Here is a 16,900-nt window from a genome sequence, read left to right as displayed (position 1 = left end):
TTAATTTTTATAAAGCCATCCTTTAAAAAAAATTCTTTTTAATGTTTTCATTTTTATAACTTTAAGAAATCAAAAATTAATTAAGATTTTAAGGAATAAATATTAGCATATGCACATTAAACTGACAATGCAGATTTTTTTCAATAAATTCGTTTGAATTTTTCTCAGTAAAGTACAAATTATATTCTGGCTATTAGAAAGCATAGGGCTTAGAACCCTATTCAGATTAAGTCTTGGTTACATCATATCTTGGTTAAGCCTGGGCATGAATTAAAAGAAAAAATCGAAATTAAATTAAAAAAAAATATTTTTAACTAAGAGTGGGGGAGGGGGTTAATTTTCCTCAGGGAGTATTCTTAATGCGGTTGGAGAATTTTCGAAGAGAAAACACCTAAACCTATAGATAATAGCCTAAGCAACTAAACTATTTCTGAAGGATAGATTGTCTTTGGACTCATGAAATTATTAATGTCTAAGCTTTTATAGACGAAAAACGCGCCAAATCTAATGAACTAGCTTTGCTTATTTTTTTGCACCGTTGTAATTTAGACGAAAATGTAGCATTGCCCTTAAAAATTTTGAATGAAAATTCTTTGAATGCGGAATAAAAACACAATTGAAAAACTAAAATGAAAAAGAAAAAAATTAATACCGTTTTTGACACATTTTATTGACTAATTATAAATACATACATAGGTGGGCGTGTAGCAATAATTTAAGCTCGAAAGATGACTAACTTACAATAACAATTCTTCTCATGTTAAAAATTACCTTATTAGCAGTCATATTAAGATTACTGGGAATTACAAAGTTGAATCGGAGCTCTCAAGCAGGCATGCAGCTCCAATACTTTATTGGGGGGGGGGGGGCAATAGGGATCTCTATCCGAAAAGTCAAGAGCATGGGCTATAGAATCATTTTTTCTTTAAATCATTGCCCGCCTGAAACAACGCCACTGCTTTCAAGGCTATTTTTAGAAATATAATTAATTATGAATAATTTTTTTTTGGCCATAGAATAAGATTTTGAGCTCTTAGTGTCAAGTGTTTTCAGTAAAGAACTTACTTAATTATTAAAGAACTTACTTTATTAATTGAATAAAGTAAAAAATATAATCTGGCTTTTAAAAAGCATGGGGTTTAGAACCCTACTCAGATTAATTTCTCCTCAGTTTGAGTTTGACTTATTTTAAATTTCTTTTTGTTTTGGGTTTCATTTATTTAGTGATACTAATTTGTGGCAGTTGTATGTTTGGTACATAATTTTGATTCTATTTTGTTCATTAAACTGACCATACACATTTTTTTCAGTAAATTCATTTGAATTTTTTTCAGTAAAATACAAATTATATTCTAGCTTTTAGTCCGCATAGGGTTTAGGACCCTACTCATATTAATTTCTGCTCGTTTTGAGTTTGACATATTTTAATGTCTGTTTGTTTTGGGTTTCATTTATTTATTGATACTGATTTGTGGTAGTTGTATGATTGATAGATTATTTGATTCTATTTTGTTCATTAAACTGACAATACACATTTTTTTCACTAAATTCATTTGAATTTTTTTCAGTAAAATACAAATTATATTCTAGCTTTTAGAAAGCATGGGGTTTAGAACCTTACTCATATTAATTTCTGCTCGTTTTGAGTTTGACTTATTTTAATTTCTGTTTGTTTCGGGTTTCATTTTTTTATTGATACTGATTTGTGGTAGTTGTATGCTTGGTACATAATTTGATTTTATTTTTGTTCATTTTTGGTTTAATCGAGTTTTTTACTTTTTTGGAAAAACTTATTTTGTGGAAAAAGTTTTTTTAATTAATTATATGAAAATACGAGGAAAGTAAAACTAACTCACCTCTCAGATGCTAAGCAAAATGAATGGAAGTTGCAGAAAAGAGAAAATACAGACAGAGAACGAATAGACTCAGAAAACGAATTAAGAGGATATATTGACAGAAGGAATCAAAGTAGACCGAGTAGCAGGAGTAGTAGAAGCTCAATGTCCAGCAGGGGTCACGAAAAAGTAGGGATGTAGAAATGAAACAACGTATGTTAAATTTCTTGGAGGCTGAAAGAACAGCCAGAGAGCAGAAAGAGGATAAATTTAGAATAGCCAGACAGCAGAAAGAGGAGAAAATTAGAATAGCTAAAGATCAGAAAGAGGAGGCTGATAGTATATCCAGAGAAAAAAGGGAGAAGGCTGAAAGAATAGCCAGAGAACGAAAAGAGGAGGAAAATAGAAAAGAAAGAGAGAAAGATAGAGAGGAACGAATACAATTAATGGAAACAATCGTAGAGAGAAATTCCCAAGAGCCTCAAAGATCATCTACAGTAAATGTAATGCATGCAATAAATTTTCAGCCAATGAAAGAAAATGAAGATGTACGTTTGTACCTCTACAACTTTGAAAAAACCTGGGAATTAAACGGATGGCCGAAAGAAAATTGAGTGACAACAATACATGCCTTCCCTAACCACAAAGCACAAATTGCATTTAAAGTATTACCGAGGGATTACTCAAGAGATTTTGAAAGATTAAAACAAGCCATTTTTGAAAAGTTTCAACTCTCCTCCGAGCACTTTCAAAGAAAGTTTAGAAGCGGAAGAAAACGAGACAACGAAACTTACAAAGAGAATACGGGTACAAATTAAAAGACATGTGTTTAAAATGGCTAGATTTAGAAAATTATAGAATGTTAGAAGACCCGGAAGAGATAAAAGAAAAAATAACGGAAGTAATTAAACAGTTCATGGTAACGAACTGTGTAAGTAAGGAGCGACCCGGATCAATGGTAACCGAAACTCTAAAAAACGGAATTTTGAGACGAATAGATGCTTGTTTATTTGTTTGCTTTTTGTTTTTGTTTTTCCCAGGGGTGATCGTATCGACCCAATGGTCCTAGAATATCGTGGGAGGGCTCATTGGAACGGAAATTAAAAGTTCTAGTGCCCTTTTTAAGTGACCAAAAAAATGGAGGGCAACTAGGCCCCCTCCTACGCTCATTTTTTTCCCAAAGTCACCCGATCAAAATTTTGAGATAGCCATTTCGTTCACCATGGTCGAAAATATGATAACTATGTCTTTTTGGATGACTTAATTCCCCAAAGTCCCCAGAGGGGGGGGGCTGAAAGTTATGAACTTTACCCAATGTTAACATATAGTATTGGTTATTGGGAAGTATACAGACGTTGTCAGGGGGATTTTTTTCTGGTAGGCGGGGGGGGGGGTCGGGGGTTATATGGGAGGATCTTTCCAGGAAGGACGTTTTCACGGGGGAAGGGACATTGCTATGAAGGGGGCGCCGGACTTCCCATCATTATTAAAGAAAGAGAGCAGAAATTAAATAAAAAAAAAGTTTTTCAACTGAAAGTAAGGAGCAACATCAAAACTTAAAACGAACAGAAAATATTACGCATATGATTTGGTTCACCCCCTAATCAATACCTCGCTCTTTAAGCCAGAGATTTTTTAGTACTTTCATAAGAGCTATTTATTCTAATTAACGGCCTTTGTGATTAAGGGGTCATTTTTAAAGAATTGGAACAAAATTCGAATAATATACGTATAAAAAATCTATGAATATAGAAATTCGTTACGTAAGTTAATTCGTAAGTTACGTATATTTATTACTAATAAAAACATTCGTAAATAAAATAAAACAAGTTTCGAGAAAGCCATTTAACCAAATAAAAGTAAAATTAATATGCAAATTTTTTTTGAATTATTCATGTACGGTGAGCAAAAATCAAAATATGCATTAATTCAAAAACGTTCAAAAATTAAATAAAAAAAAAACAGTTTTTTTTAACTGAAAGTAAGGAACGACGTTAAAACTTAAAATGAACAGAAATTATTCCGTATATGGAAGGGACTGCCCCCTTCTCAACGCCTCGCTCTTTACGCTAAAGTTTGACTTTCTCACAACTCTATTCTTTTTTAAACAATAAAAAACTTTAGCGTAAAGAGCGAGGCGTTGAGGAGAGGACAGCCCCTTTCATATACGGAATAATTTCTGTTCGTTTTAAGTTTTAACGTCGTTCCTTACTTTCAGTTAAAAATACTTGTTTTTTTTTTATTTAATAGATAAAACCGGGGAGACTGGGGTAATGGCGGTCAGCGGGTAACGGCGGTCACTATGATCTCTCGTAAAGTGGATAACGCAGATTCACACCGATGGGTGCTGCCATCTCGAGACAGTTTATGGAAATACTACTAGAGTGCTCGGCATCTTGCCAGCCTTAGTTCGTCTGTTGTGTAAGAAAGACTGTTTTGAAGTTTCACCTTCTAAGACAGACAATAGTTTAATCCCCTATCAGCTCTTTCTGTTTACATTTCACGGAACGAGACTTGTCTCGCAATAACAAGGTAAGTCATATTGTTGTATCATGTAGCATTTTATTAAGGTTTAAGTCCTGATATTCTGATTTTTAGTCGTTAAATAATAACCATGCGGTTGGGGTAATGGTGATCACCGTGCTAGGGGTAATGGCAGTCATGACCGGCATTACCCCATTAGTACTCATTTTGTTTTTCTATGTTTCAGATGCCCAGAAAATACATAAGGAAAACAGATAAAGCTGCATGGACTGCAGAGGACTTAAAGAAAGCAAAGACAGCCATTTCTAGAGGATTATCGATTCGAAAGGCTGCTGACCAATTCAAAATACCATTCAGCACGTTGCAAGAACGAATGAAGAGTGGGATTGATTCTGACCCAAGCTTAGGCAGGAAGTGTGTCTTCCCTCCTGTTCACGAAGCAGCTCTAGCTGACTGTGGACGAACTTTATCAAAGATTTTCTATGGCATCACTGAACAGAAATTAACAAAAATTCAATTTGAATATGCGGAATGAAACCTATTAAGCCATAGATTTGGTAAATAAACAAAAATGGCTGGCTTGGATTGGATGTACGGATTCATAGACAGAAACAAAATTAGCGTGCGTAAACCTGAAGCCACAAGCATTGGAAGAGCCATTGTGTTTAACAAAGAGGAGGTAAATCGTGTTTTCAAAAATTTAGAACAGGCTATGGACAAATACAAGTTTATAGATACCAATTATTGGAACGTAGGTGGAACAGGGATCACCACTGTGCAGGACCCTGGTCTAATACTGGCAGAACGGGGCCAAAAGCGTGTGGGTTCTATAACAAGTTGGGAAAGGGGAAAAAACATTACAGTTGTGTGTGCAATGAGTTCGGGACGGCTTTATGATCCGCCAATGTTCATATTTCCTCGAGCTCGTATGTCCCCGCTCTTATAAAAAAATAGAATACCTTGATCAGATTACTAATGCTCTAAGACAGGCTGGATCAATGAAGAACTGTTCGTTGTCTGGTTACAACTTTGTTCAGTTTACTCATGCTTGTAATGACAATAAAATGATTCTTATTGTAGACAATCAGTCCACTCCTTGCTCATCTGAACCATATGATATTTGTAGTGAGAAAGGGATTGTTATAGTGTTACTATCGCCCCATACATCACATAGGCTTTAGCTTCTGGATCTAGTCTTTTACTCGCCTTTGAAGGCTGCTTACAAAAGGGAATGTGATTTGTTCATGAAATCCAGGAATTTAGTAAAAATAACCCCTTACGATGTAGCAGAGATATTCAATAAGGCGTATTCACCAGTTGCTACGATTGCAAAGGCAACAAGTGGGTTCAAAAACAAAGGGATCCATTCTCTTAATCCAGGAGTTTTCACAGATGAGGATTTTTTGGTAGAGGACATCCTCCAGAAGAATCAAGACTTAACGCCTGTTTGTGTGGACGTTTCCTTGAAAGCTACTGCAAATGAAGACATCGTAAAAGTAGGCCGATACGAGGTCACGACTAAACAAAACTTGGAATCCTCTGTCCTACGTGATGAAATTCATATTCAGCCTAACACACAAATTAATGTGTCTATACAAGAGATTTCTCCTCTACCTGGATGCAGTAATTGGGCTGATAATCCAATAAAAGGAAAGAAACCAAAGAAACATTATCATATATTGACTTCAAAAAAGATTAAAATCCGGATTCAAGAAAAAAAAAGAAGGCGAGAAGAAAAATAAACCAAGATCAAGGAAAACTAAAAAGGAAAGAAGAAAAGAACTAAAGAACTAAGCGAGTAAAAAAAAAATTTAATCGAGAAAAGAAAAAGCCTGCTGTTCCTGAAAAAAAAACACAAAAGGTGGAGCAAAAGAAAATGATCAGGAAACTTTTTGAATGTGACTCCGACACTTCAATTGATGAGGAAAACATTTGTGAAGACGAATCAGAAAGTGAGCTATGTTTGACAGAGATCGGCAAAGAAACCTGTTTCTATTGCGAAGACACCGGGAAAGATCGAGAAATGTGGTACCGGTGCACTTCTTGTGCATTATGGGCACATCAAGAATGTTCCGGATGGGACACTCCTGAGGGCTATTTATGTGACATGTGCTCAAGAAAGTAAAATTGACTTACAGTTCTGCAAGCTCATAAGTTATATGAATATTTTTTTTTTGGCGCTTTAATTCTTGAAGCCGTTTTTTGCTATGAAAAGATGTTTTTGTTTTTTGTTTTTCAAATAATTGATTTCTAATTACTTTCAAATACAATTTTGTAATTTCCTAAATACGGAATTATGTAACAATATAAATATAATGATTGCAGTTTAACGTGCTTATGTCATTGAAATGTCCCACATTTTTTTTTAATTTACAGCCCTTTTGTAGAGCATGACCTTACCGACTGCCATTACCCCTAGGATAGGGGGTAATACCGGTCAAAGCTGGTTTGGAAAAACAATGCTTAATGCCTATATGTAAAATTGATTAAGACTCAATTCAAGTATGTAATAGGTAAAATATACTATGCTAGAGATTTAACGTGTTTAGGTTTGAATTTTATCTTTCTTTTAATTTTTATCCTCATTTTGCCTTAGGTGACCGCCATTACCCCAGTCTCCCCCTAATAGAACAATTCTTAGAAAATACCCATCCAAGTATGAGAATGTACTTAAAAGAGAAAAACCCACAAACAATTGAAGAAATGCCCGAATTAGCAGACAGCCACACCGAAATTAGGAGGGAGGCATTCCCGCCAAGAACAAGGCTAGGAGGTAGTGGAAGAAAAGAATACCCGTACACAGAAAATAAAAACAATGTTAGCCAAACATGACAAAAGCAAACGCAATTAACGTTCTACCATCGCAACTTCGTCGACAACTATAGCACCAACTGCCCAAATAAAGACGTTAGAAAGTATGGCCAAAAACAGGAACAGTATGATAGTGCCTGTTTTAACTGTAATAAACGAGGACATTATGCCCCAGGTTGCCGGAGAGCGAACAAAATGACGACAATAACTACAGAACAAGGGACGAAGGGCCCTAGAGAAAACAGGACAACCCAAGAAACGATCGATCACGAAAGAACGGAAAAAAAGACGTATAAGAGGACCGCATGGGTTAGAAGCCCCGAAAATAAGAAAACCTGCGCATTTGCAGAATCACACAAAGCATGTGGTGAATTAAATGGTAAATCGGTGGAAATAGCTATTGATTCCTGCAGTGACCAAACCTATGCACAGAAAGATCTAGCCGAGAGAAAGCCGACATAAACTATGAGAATAAAGTGGCAGCGCTATGCTACTATGGAGCAAAACATAAATGACCAACGGCTCAGGTCATAATAGAAATCGTCAATAAAGAAGGAAATACGGTTAAAAAGGAATTAAAGGTAGTGGCTGTACCTACTCTCGCAGTAGATGTTTTACTATTGGGAGACTTCGGAAATATCGAAAACTTTCTTGCACTAAAAGCAACATCCATGATTAAAAAAGTAAATGCGGTGACACGAGACAAAGAAAAAAAGAAAAGGGAGGCTGAGCCCCCACGTGTGAAAATGATGATCAAAATATACAAAACCCATTTCAATTTAACGACGAGATGTTTTGATGTGTGTCTATTGTTTATTATGCACTGTGTTTTGAAATTAACCGAGTAGCGTCTTTACTAAATAGTAACTTTTCTTCACTACTGCTTGAAGAAAAACGTGCTAGTCGAGACTTAGGGCAGGCACGTACCACCTTTACTCCTTTTCAATCGGGTGTTAAGTGTCCATTATAAATAATTCCCGAAAATAAGTTTTCAGACATCTTGAAAACATATTTAGGCTTGTAATTGTCACAAATTTTCCAACACCCTTTCCCCCTGAAGGACATCTCATTCCCCCTGACTCCTGTATATGGGCCCCTCTTGCCCCCCCCCCCACAATGAAAATGCTGGAGTTACGCCCATGCCCATCACCTAGCAATACAGCTCGATTAAGAGTAGTATAGCGAATCCGTTAAAAGTCTTCCGGAACCCTAAATGTCATGATCACATACACTCTTTCATTTATTTCCTCAAATATATTTTGATTTCCCCGGGGAAAAAAACATTTGAAGTGGTCGGTCCGTTGTGGAATCGTTCCTTATGCGAGAATATTGAAGGGGTGAAGACAAAGGGAAAAAAGTACACTTTACCTTTTACTGTACTTGTTTACTGCTTAAATCCTATGTCTTCTCTATATACGAGGGTTTTTAAAGACCGTATGCTACAGAAATTATCTTGACAGCATTAAGCTTTTAAAAAACCCATCTGTTTCAATTGGGATTATCTTTATTTGTATGTTTTTACAGAGCCTTGGGGAAAATTAAAAATAAGATTTTAAAAATGTCCTGGTAATTCAGTCCTTTGGGATAGCTTAGATTTGCCGCATTATCCCTGAAAAATTTAGGGGGTATGAATTTTTCAAATATGAGGGGGGGGGGGGCCAAATGCCCCCTGGTTTTCCCCCAAACCTTCACGTACAATAGTAAATATCTCAGTTTAGATTATTCAAAATGCAAAAATTTATGCGTTGTAGTGCTGACAAGCGTTCAAACACTTGCTTCATGCTTGGTTTAAATTTTTGTTTTCCATTGGATTTAAGCCCTTAAGTGATTATTTTTTTTTTTCAGATATATTGGCTTTAAGAATAAAATCCTTGTTGGAGCCATTTCATTATTCTTCGCAAGTTTTTACTATCATCATATTTATAACCTGTTTTATGTTGCATTCGACTATAACCACAATATGAATGTTAATATATTAGTAGGTAAGTTTAAATTCAGTATTCTAGCTCTGTTTACAGTTATTCTTGAATATGAATGTTATGTTCTTGCCTAAAACCAAAGGAGGTATCTCTTTTCAATATTAATAAGAAAGTCAGAGAGATTCCACCAAAATGTGGTCAACCGATCGTATTTGAACAAGCTTATTCTATAGGATGAGCTCTTGAAGACCCGGTATGGTCAGGCAAAAAATGAGTTTTTTTTAAACTACAGAAAAAAGTCCAATTGCCCTCATGAGGATCCTAAACCATTTGTTTTAAAAGTAAATAGTGTGTAAATGGCTTTACATATACCCTTAGTCGATAATCAATATGTTTTAATATTATTCCTTAATAATTATAAGCGAAATGAGTTTCATTTGAAAGTTGAAAGAAATATCTCTAAAAAATGTAGTGGAGTGCTGGCTTTTCTAGTCATTCGTCTGCCTAGCCTTGCCAGCCTAGTTATTCGTCTGTGTTCTATTTGTGTTAGCTAATAGTGTCATTTCTATCACTATCTCTCCCCTTTCTCTCCACTCTCTCTTTTTACTTCTCTCTTGGCTTTTTTGGGCTACCAAGAAGACCAATTTTTACCTAAGGTTTTTGTTTAAGGTGCACTGCAGATTCTTGGCTGGCTAACCTGGTGTGCAGTAAGACGCAAACGGCAGTCTTATGTGTGGCGCTGCAGTGCAACAATGTTTCTAGTTATAATAACGACACTATTAGAAGTAATAGATTTTCCACCTTTATTAAAGGCATTTGATGCCCATTCTCTTTGGCACCTTAGCACAGCGGCATTGCCAGTGCTATGGTATAGGTAAGTTCAATTAATGATGTTGATAAAACATACTGGATAAAACCGTTTTTTCTACATTCTAACTGTTTCGTCGGGGAACAAGGAAATATGCTCTGAGTGTACTAGCTAAAGCCTAAAACTTCCAGTATAAGCCTAATAAAGTCATCAAAAGACGACCAAGTAAACTGAACAAAAAAAGAAAATAAAAACACAAGCAACAATTAAAAAGGAAACTGCTTAAAAATGCATTGGAAAAAAGACAAATATTCCAAAATGTAATGTTTGTGTCTGAAATTGACTCTTTCTCCTTCTGTACTATATCGGAAAAGTAGACAGTTTTCCTGAACATGGATTGCATCCTGTATCTTATTTGGGTTCAGCTTTAAACTGAAATAATACTCTAGCCCTAAATACCCAGTGTAAAATAACTTAACGTCATAAAATTATTAATTTAATTTTGCCAGAATTAAGTGTTCCAATTCTCTAGCTGAAATTTCCATGGACTCAATATAGCCTGGCCTGTGATTTTAGTCAATGTTGGCAAGGTTTAGTCAATAGTTGATACTTTGACATACAACGGCTCTATACAACTCAATCACGTACAATTGCAGCGATTCTCTTTGTATATGTCTCATTACTCTCATTACACTCATTAGCCATGTATAGTAGTTAGATGTTCAGAAACGATAAACTCACTAGCATTAATTAACAGTCGATTTACATACATCAGCCATTCTATTTGTTGTGCTTTCAGCTTGATAATAATTTACAGATCAGCTTCTGTCTTTGCGGCAACAATAAAATGTGTATCATCAGCAAAACTATGGAAAGTTATTTTAGACCGTCCAGCGTGGAGCAGGCTACTAGCTCCCCTCATATTTTTCTTAAACAGCTAAAAAGTCATTTTCTATACCAACAGCGGTCTCAGGGCCGTTGCTTGCGGTAATCAACACTTTACTTTCATATATTCATGTTTCTCTGCACTGATGTTCAGACACTTAAATATACACTCAAGAAAATTTGAAATTAAACATTGGCATTATGGTGAGCTCTGCTTTTGTGACGTGGATTTTGTCTTCTAGGTTCTTGATTGATGACACTCACTACCTTCATAATAAGATGGTTTGTGCCACTAAGCTGCCATGATCATCAATATTTTGTAAGATATAGATGGCCATTCTTAGTTCTTAGAGAGAAAACAATTCAACAAAATATTTCAGTCATTTCGACGGACAAGAAATCTAGACTGAATCATTCCATACTCAAGCAATAAGAGCTGTCAGAGACTAAATTTATTGACTCCATAGAACAAGTACTGAAGAAAATTTAAAAAGAGGATGCAATGCTGGTTTTGATTTCCATGTTCTGATGATTTTTTTTTGGGGGGGGGGGGGGAGGAGGGGGTGAATGTAAAAATCTTCTCGGTTCTTACTTCTGCATGACTAAGTCAATTTGACTTGTAAAATGTTTCAATGCTTTTTACATAAAAATATTTGCTTTTTTAGAGAGCAGTCGTACGAGGCCTTCACGCAAATGTGGGGGAGAAGGGGATTTCAGGCCTGTGTCCCTGTAAAATGTTATGATTGTTGGATATATTCTGAGATTTTATTTAATTTTGTTCATGTATTGCGTCTTGTTATGTGTTCTCAAAACATGCACCCTCCCCTCGCCTCCTTCTTGACAAACTTTTGTTTAGTTTCAATCAAGTGGCATAATGCTAAAGTTTAAAAAATGTAAGACTTGTACGCGAGACGCTCGTATTGCTCATGTTAAGAAACTGGCGAGTATATTGCCAAAAATACAAGTAAATGAGACAGACTGCAGGTCTATTTTGCGAACATTCCATTCCTTATTCCGCCTTTAAATTGCCTGCGTACCCGACTTGTGGCCCTAAAAAATGTCCATTAGAACTTCCAGTTTCCTATCAAATAGCCGCCCTCCACAAAGAAACTGGAGCTTCATAGGGAGGGGGGTAAGGAGTGAAGCTTTGAATAGATTTATAGTGGAGGAGGAACATGTACAGCTGTGTTGGGATCCGGCAGTTTAGGGATATAGAGTTATTAGAAAAACTAGTAGTAGTAAGTTTTTCAACGACGCCTCTATGCAAAGTGGCAATGAAGAGAAAAAAAAGATGGCAGAGACATCGCTTTTTACAAGGTGGGAATAAAATTTAAATTTCATGATTAGTAAAACAAGTTTCTGTACTAGGATGTAAAAATATGCAATTAATTCCGGTCAAAGAAGGCCTTTTAAGGTATCTACCGCAAACCCTTCCATCTCCAAATATAGCATGGGCACTATGATGTTCCCTTTTGTCATATCTGTTTTTGGGCTACTTGTTTTTGTTCAGTTAAAAAAAAAATGATCAGTTTTTTTTATATATATTCACCTGCTCTGTTCTGTTCGCACTGAATCAATAATTTCCTTGTTTTTGAATCACGCCACAGGAATTCCACAGCTTTGAATTTAGCTTATTTTCGTCTTGTATCAAGTTAGGACTTAGCTCGTTTTATCACCAAGTCAGTTCAAAGATTGGACTTGGCTTGTTTTCGCCTCATTTTTGTGTAAAGCTTTATTGAACGCTAATCACTTACCAGGTACAGCATTATCAGAAATCAGTTGCGAAATAGCAGTTTGTGAATACAAATTATATGAAGGATCCGAACTTATAAGTTGGTTATAAATGGGGCTTAGATAAGTTTCGCCACTATCTTTGCTAAGGATGACTTTTTTGTGTATATGTTTCTTAATTCCAACTGCCTCCCTGACAAATTCCATCAGATCTTTAACAGGGGCAATAATGGAAGTATTATCAAATAAAATGAAATAGCGAGGGTTATCATAGACGTCTTGAGCCCAGGCAGAGTCAAAACGCTCAGGCCTTTGGCGCAACTTGATTGCTTTGTCTATTGGTGATTTGTGTTCCGATAACCTCTCCTATTTATTGGAGCGTCCCCCAAATAATGAAGCAACCACAAGAAGGCATTTTATAGACACAACTACCCAAAATGGCGATAGTTTTATCCCTTTCGCCGTAGAAAAAGCTCTGTTTAGGCCCTTACATATGACGTTTTTTAATAGGAAGAATTTTTTCCCTGGCTGGTGTCATCCTCGTTTTTTTTTCTTCACTTTTTTTTCTTAATTTGGTCATTCATAACCAGTGTGGTCGTAGAAATTATTTATGATTTTCAGTTTAAACAAGGTGTAAAATAACCTTTATCCTAATTTTTTGTTTTAATCCATTCCATAATTCTTCTTCTAATACGTGCACCATGTCCATTTCTGCTAAAATGTATCCGCTAATGCTTTTTTGTAATGTTTTTTTTTTCTGCTAAAATGTATCCGCTAAGAATGGTCCATTTGGGCAATTTCAGGCACTTCCCCTATGGCTGCATGGACTGTGTACTCCATAGAGCTACAGTATTCTGGCCTTCGGACCTGTTTGAGCCAATTGCTATCACAAAATTTTGATACTCTGTCATGTGGAATGAAGGGGTACTGAAAGTTTAAGGAGGGGAGGGGGGCTGTTCTCCTATTACTATGAGAAGACTCATAAACCTGACTCAGGGCACAAGGGCCCCCATGGTAACTTTTTACTTCTGACTCTTAAATAGACCGCTGAAACTTTCAATTTCCATCTGAAAGATTCCCTACGATGTTTTTGCGACCATCTATTCTATACAAAAGTGGGGGCATCGCCCTTTAAAATCAACGCAACAGCGCTGACTTATAAATAAATACGAAGCATCACCACAGGAACCATAGCTTTTGCGTAATCATCATTCTTTGAATTTATGCTACATTTTTTTGCATTATCAACGTAACATAACTGCAAAGAATTATTTTCTTTCTTAAGTACTATTCAAGATCTGTCCAAACATGAGAAAACTACCATTTGGAAGGCCCCCCCCCCCCCTCCTCTTAAAAGAATCCAGAGCAGAATTGATCTCTCACTATCAACACTTAAAGAAAAAACTTCTAAACCAATATCAAGTTTTTTAACTTTAACTTCTCTGAAATATCTTGAAGCACCAAATACTTCACCGCTTTTTTTTTATCATTTATAATACAATCCATTATTTCAAACTTTGAATGTACAAGATTATTTCCAAGAAAGTATACATTTAATGCGATCCAAAAGTCATCACGACGACCACAGATGTTTCATTATTTTATGAGGTACTTTTAACCTCATTTCTGCAGTGTAAGTTTCTGATTAAATTTTCAAGGATATTGCTGCAACTAGTAGGACTACAAAGGGTTTAGAAATTTCATTAAAAGCTTGTTTTCTTATTTCAATGATTCGTAAATGCTAGCTTACAGGGACTGAAAGGTCTCCGATCACTTTTAGCCCTTGTTAAGCCCTTTTAGCCTTGCTTAAAACCAACATGTTCAAATATATGCAGATTTCTATTAATAACTTTGGTTTTATTTAACAAACACATAAGTAATAATTAATCACACAATGTTAAAAAAAAAATCACGGGACGGCTAACAAAATTGTCCGAGTCACGATTGTTCAAAACAGCAGTAAATAAAACAAACTGAGATACGGGTCCTAGCTACGATAAATGATTGTTAGCAGTCCCTTTTCAAAAGCACTGAACCTAATCAAAGAGATAAAGAAAATAGAGCATATAAATAGAAAAAAGCTGGTAGTTCCATTAGAAGCTGGCAGTGCCATTAGATCCCGCTTCTTCATTCCACCTCTTATTATCTTTGGGTGTACTAACAATTCTACTTAATTCTAAAAAGTGCGGTCAGAGACATATAAAATTTTATTTTGGGGGCAGGGGTACACGGTAGCTATTTCCAAAGGACAATATCCGATGGTCCATAATCATAACACATTATATGTCTTTTCAAGGGTTTTGAGTTCAAGTCTACAAGTTATATAAGCTGTCTAAGCTTTAAAAACCCACTAGATGTCTATTTTTACTTTTTGCTGACACAGAACCCAATACATTCGGTCATTTTTTATTTCCGCGTCCAGTAACTCATAACTACAATTACTCAAAGCTCCTTTTTCTATATAATCTCTTTTGACTGTGGATTGCCATGCTGTAGCCTCAAATACAAGAGGTAGAATAACTGGATAAATACAAAGTTACTGCTGTCTATCTGTTAAAGACCTAAAACAAAAATTTGAGATCAAAGATTCAACCAGGTTAAGTTCAGATTAAAATCAAGGCAAGGCGTTTTTTCGCCTCACCAGGCATCTGAAATTCAGATGTTAAACAAAAGCAACTAGGTAATGTCGTGAGGACTCCAAATAATACCTCTTATTTGCAATATTGTCTTTATATACGGATACTTCAAAGGAATTCAAACATTAAGTAATAAATTTCTCTCGCTCATAAAAGAAATAACATGATGCATTTCAATCTTGAAACCCAGAGTTTGAGTATTCAGTACTGGATGGTGTTTTTTCTGGCTTTTTTTTTACAACTTTAAACTAATGATACCTCAACCAGAGGCAAAACCAAGGATGTGGCCGCCTTATTTTTTTTTAGTTTTTTTTTTGTATCTTGAACGTTTTTCTTTTCTTTGGTTACTCTGCTCTTGTGAAGTTTTTAAGTTTTGTGTACTCATGTATGTAGTGTATTATCTACTTTTTTCTTTATACTCTACAATTAAAATTTTTGTATATGATGTGGGTTAAAAATAAATTATTATTATATTATCCGGAAAAAAAAAGAATGACAACTCTCCCCTATTTTTATTATGAAACAATTTCTACCACTACATACACACATGTATCAAATAATATACACAATTGTTTTATATCAACCTATCAATTATGTATTGAAAGAGAAGAGGTAGAAATAGAGATAAAAGGAAAAAAATAAATAGAAAAGTGACGGATTGCTGTAACAGTGGCTCAACCTACGTCTTATTTTAACTTTTTTTTTATTTAGCTTTTTATTGTATTTTTCTGTTTCTGGTTTACATTTAAGGATTGATATATTATTTATTTTTCTTTGAATATTCTTTAGCACTGTTTTGTGTTTTTTATGTTCTTTAGCACTTAGTTTTACGGACGTACTTGTCAAATTATTTGCTTTTTCTTTCTCAATTTTTTCTTTACTGGCTAATAAATATACCTTGTTGGTTTTCGTCCTTCACTACTTTTTGTTTTTATATATTATTTATAACTTGCGTAAGTCTTAGAATTTATCTTACACTAACTAAACTAGTCATGAGAAAATGAGATATACGCCTATTAAAACATCTTGTGAAACCATAGAGCAATAAGAAATAAGATCTTTGGAAAGTCAGATCTAACTAGAAAACAAATTTTAAAAAATAAACTCAGATCAAACACGATTATCAAATTACTAGCGTAGACGACAAAAAAAAAAATCACTGAAAATATTTTGCACCAGAAACAAGAAAGAACTTTTCCAAAAAAAGTTCTGAATCAAGAACTGCAATATGAGCAGCTCTTCCAATTATGGTGTTTGTACCATTTGGCAAACTATGATGAATATCATACCTCACAAGGTTTACTTCTGGACGGTCAATGATTGGCTGAATTATGCTTCGCACCATATCCTGATACGCCAAACCTACGAGAAAATGTTATCATAGAAAAGAAAATTGAATCAATAGTGAAAGGGTTATATATCACTTCTGCAAATTAAATTTTTGCTTTAGCTACGTACAGCGCTTTAGCCTCCCATATCAGACCAAAAGGAATGGAAAAACATTAAGAAAAGAAGTGGCAAAATACTGACTGTGGAAAAGAGCTTTTTATAGCACCCCTAGAGTTCAATATTGTGTTTCTGAACACTGACTTTCGAGATATCGGCCATCTAAGATCAAAACCCATTCCTCACAGTATACGAGTATTGAACGATTTCAGTTAGAAATTAATAGAATGATGGTGGCAAATGTTAGCTTTTGAGACTAGAACTTGGTTCTAGAATGCGCAGAAAAATGTTGGGTTTCTTCTGCGTTGGGATGATACTTTCAGCTATTTTAATGAGCTTTGCAGT

General features: G+C 35.2%; 2 protein-coding genes across 6 annotated transcripts in view; one reads left to right on the top strand and one right to left on the bottom strand.

Annotated features, from left to right (window-relative positions):
• Positions 1-14,170, top strand: part of PGAP3 (Per1-like protein PGAP3) — a 66,945-nt gene extending 52,775 nt beyond the window's left edge. For both annotated transcript variants that reach the window (XM_089100266.1, XM_089100265.1), the window contains exons 6-8: positions 8,976-9,112; positions 9,719-9,923; positions 10,985-14,170. In XM_089100266.1, coding sequence (XP_088956392.1) covers positions 8,976-9,112; positions 9,719-9,923; positions 10,985-11,048 — 406 coding nt within the window. In that variant the 3' untranslated portion in view covers positions 11,049-14,170. The remainder of the gene's footprint in view (positions 1-8,975; positions 9,113-9,718; positions 9,924-10,984) is intronic.
• Positions 14,171-14,309: 139 nt separating this feature from the next.
• LOC148944383 (protein FAM135A) overlaps positions 14,310-16,900 on the bottom strand; it is a 76,980-nt gene continuing 74,389 nt past the window's right edge. For 3 of the 4 annotated variants that reach the window (XM_089100260.1, XM_089100261.1, XM_089100263.1), the window contains one exon: positions 14,310-16,471. In XM_089100260.1, the coding sequence (XP_088956386.1) occupies positions 16,266-16,471 (206 nt within the window). In that variant the 3' untranslated portion in view covers positions 14,310-16,265. The remainder of the gene's footprint in view (positions 16,472-16,900) is intronic. The other variant, XM_089100262.1, reaches the window with a different exon arrangement.

This window comes from Artemia sp. Qi Xiang Cuo, chromosome 14 (genome assembly GCF_049724085.1).
Source record: "Artemia sp. Qi Xiang Cuo chromosome 14, ASM4972408v1, whole genome shotgun sequence".
In the NCBI taxonomy this organism is placed as follows: Eukaryota; Metazoa; Arthropoda; class Branchiopoda; order Anostraca; family Artemiidae; genus Artemia; species Artemia sp. Qi Xiang Cuo.
This window is presented reverse-complemented; position numbering and strand designations above follow the sequence as displayed.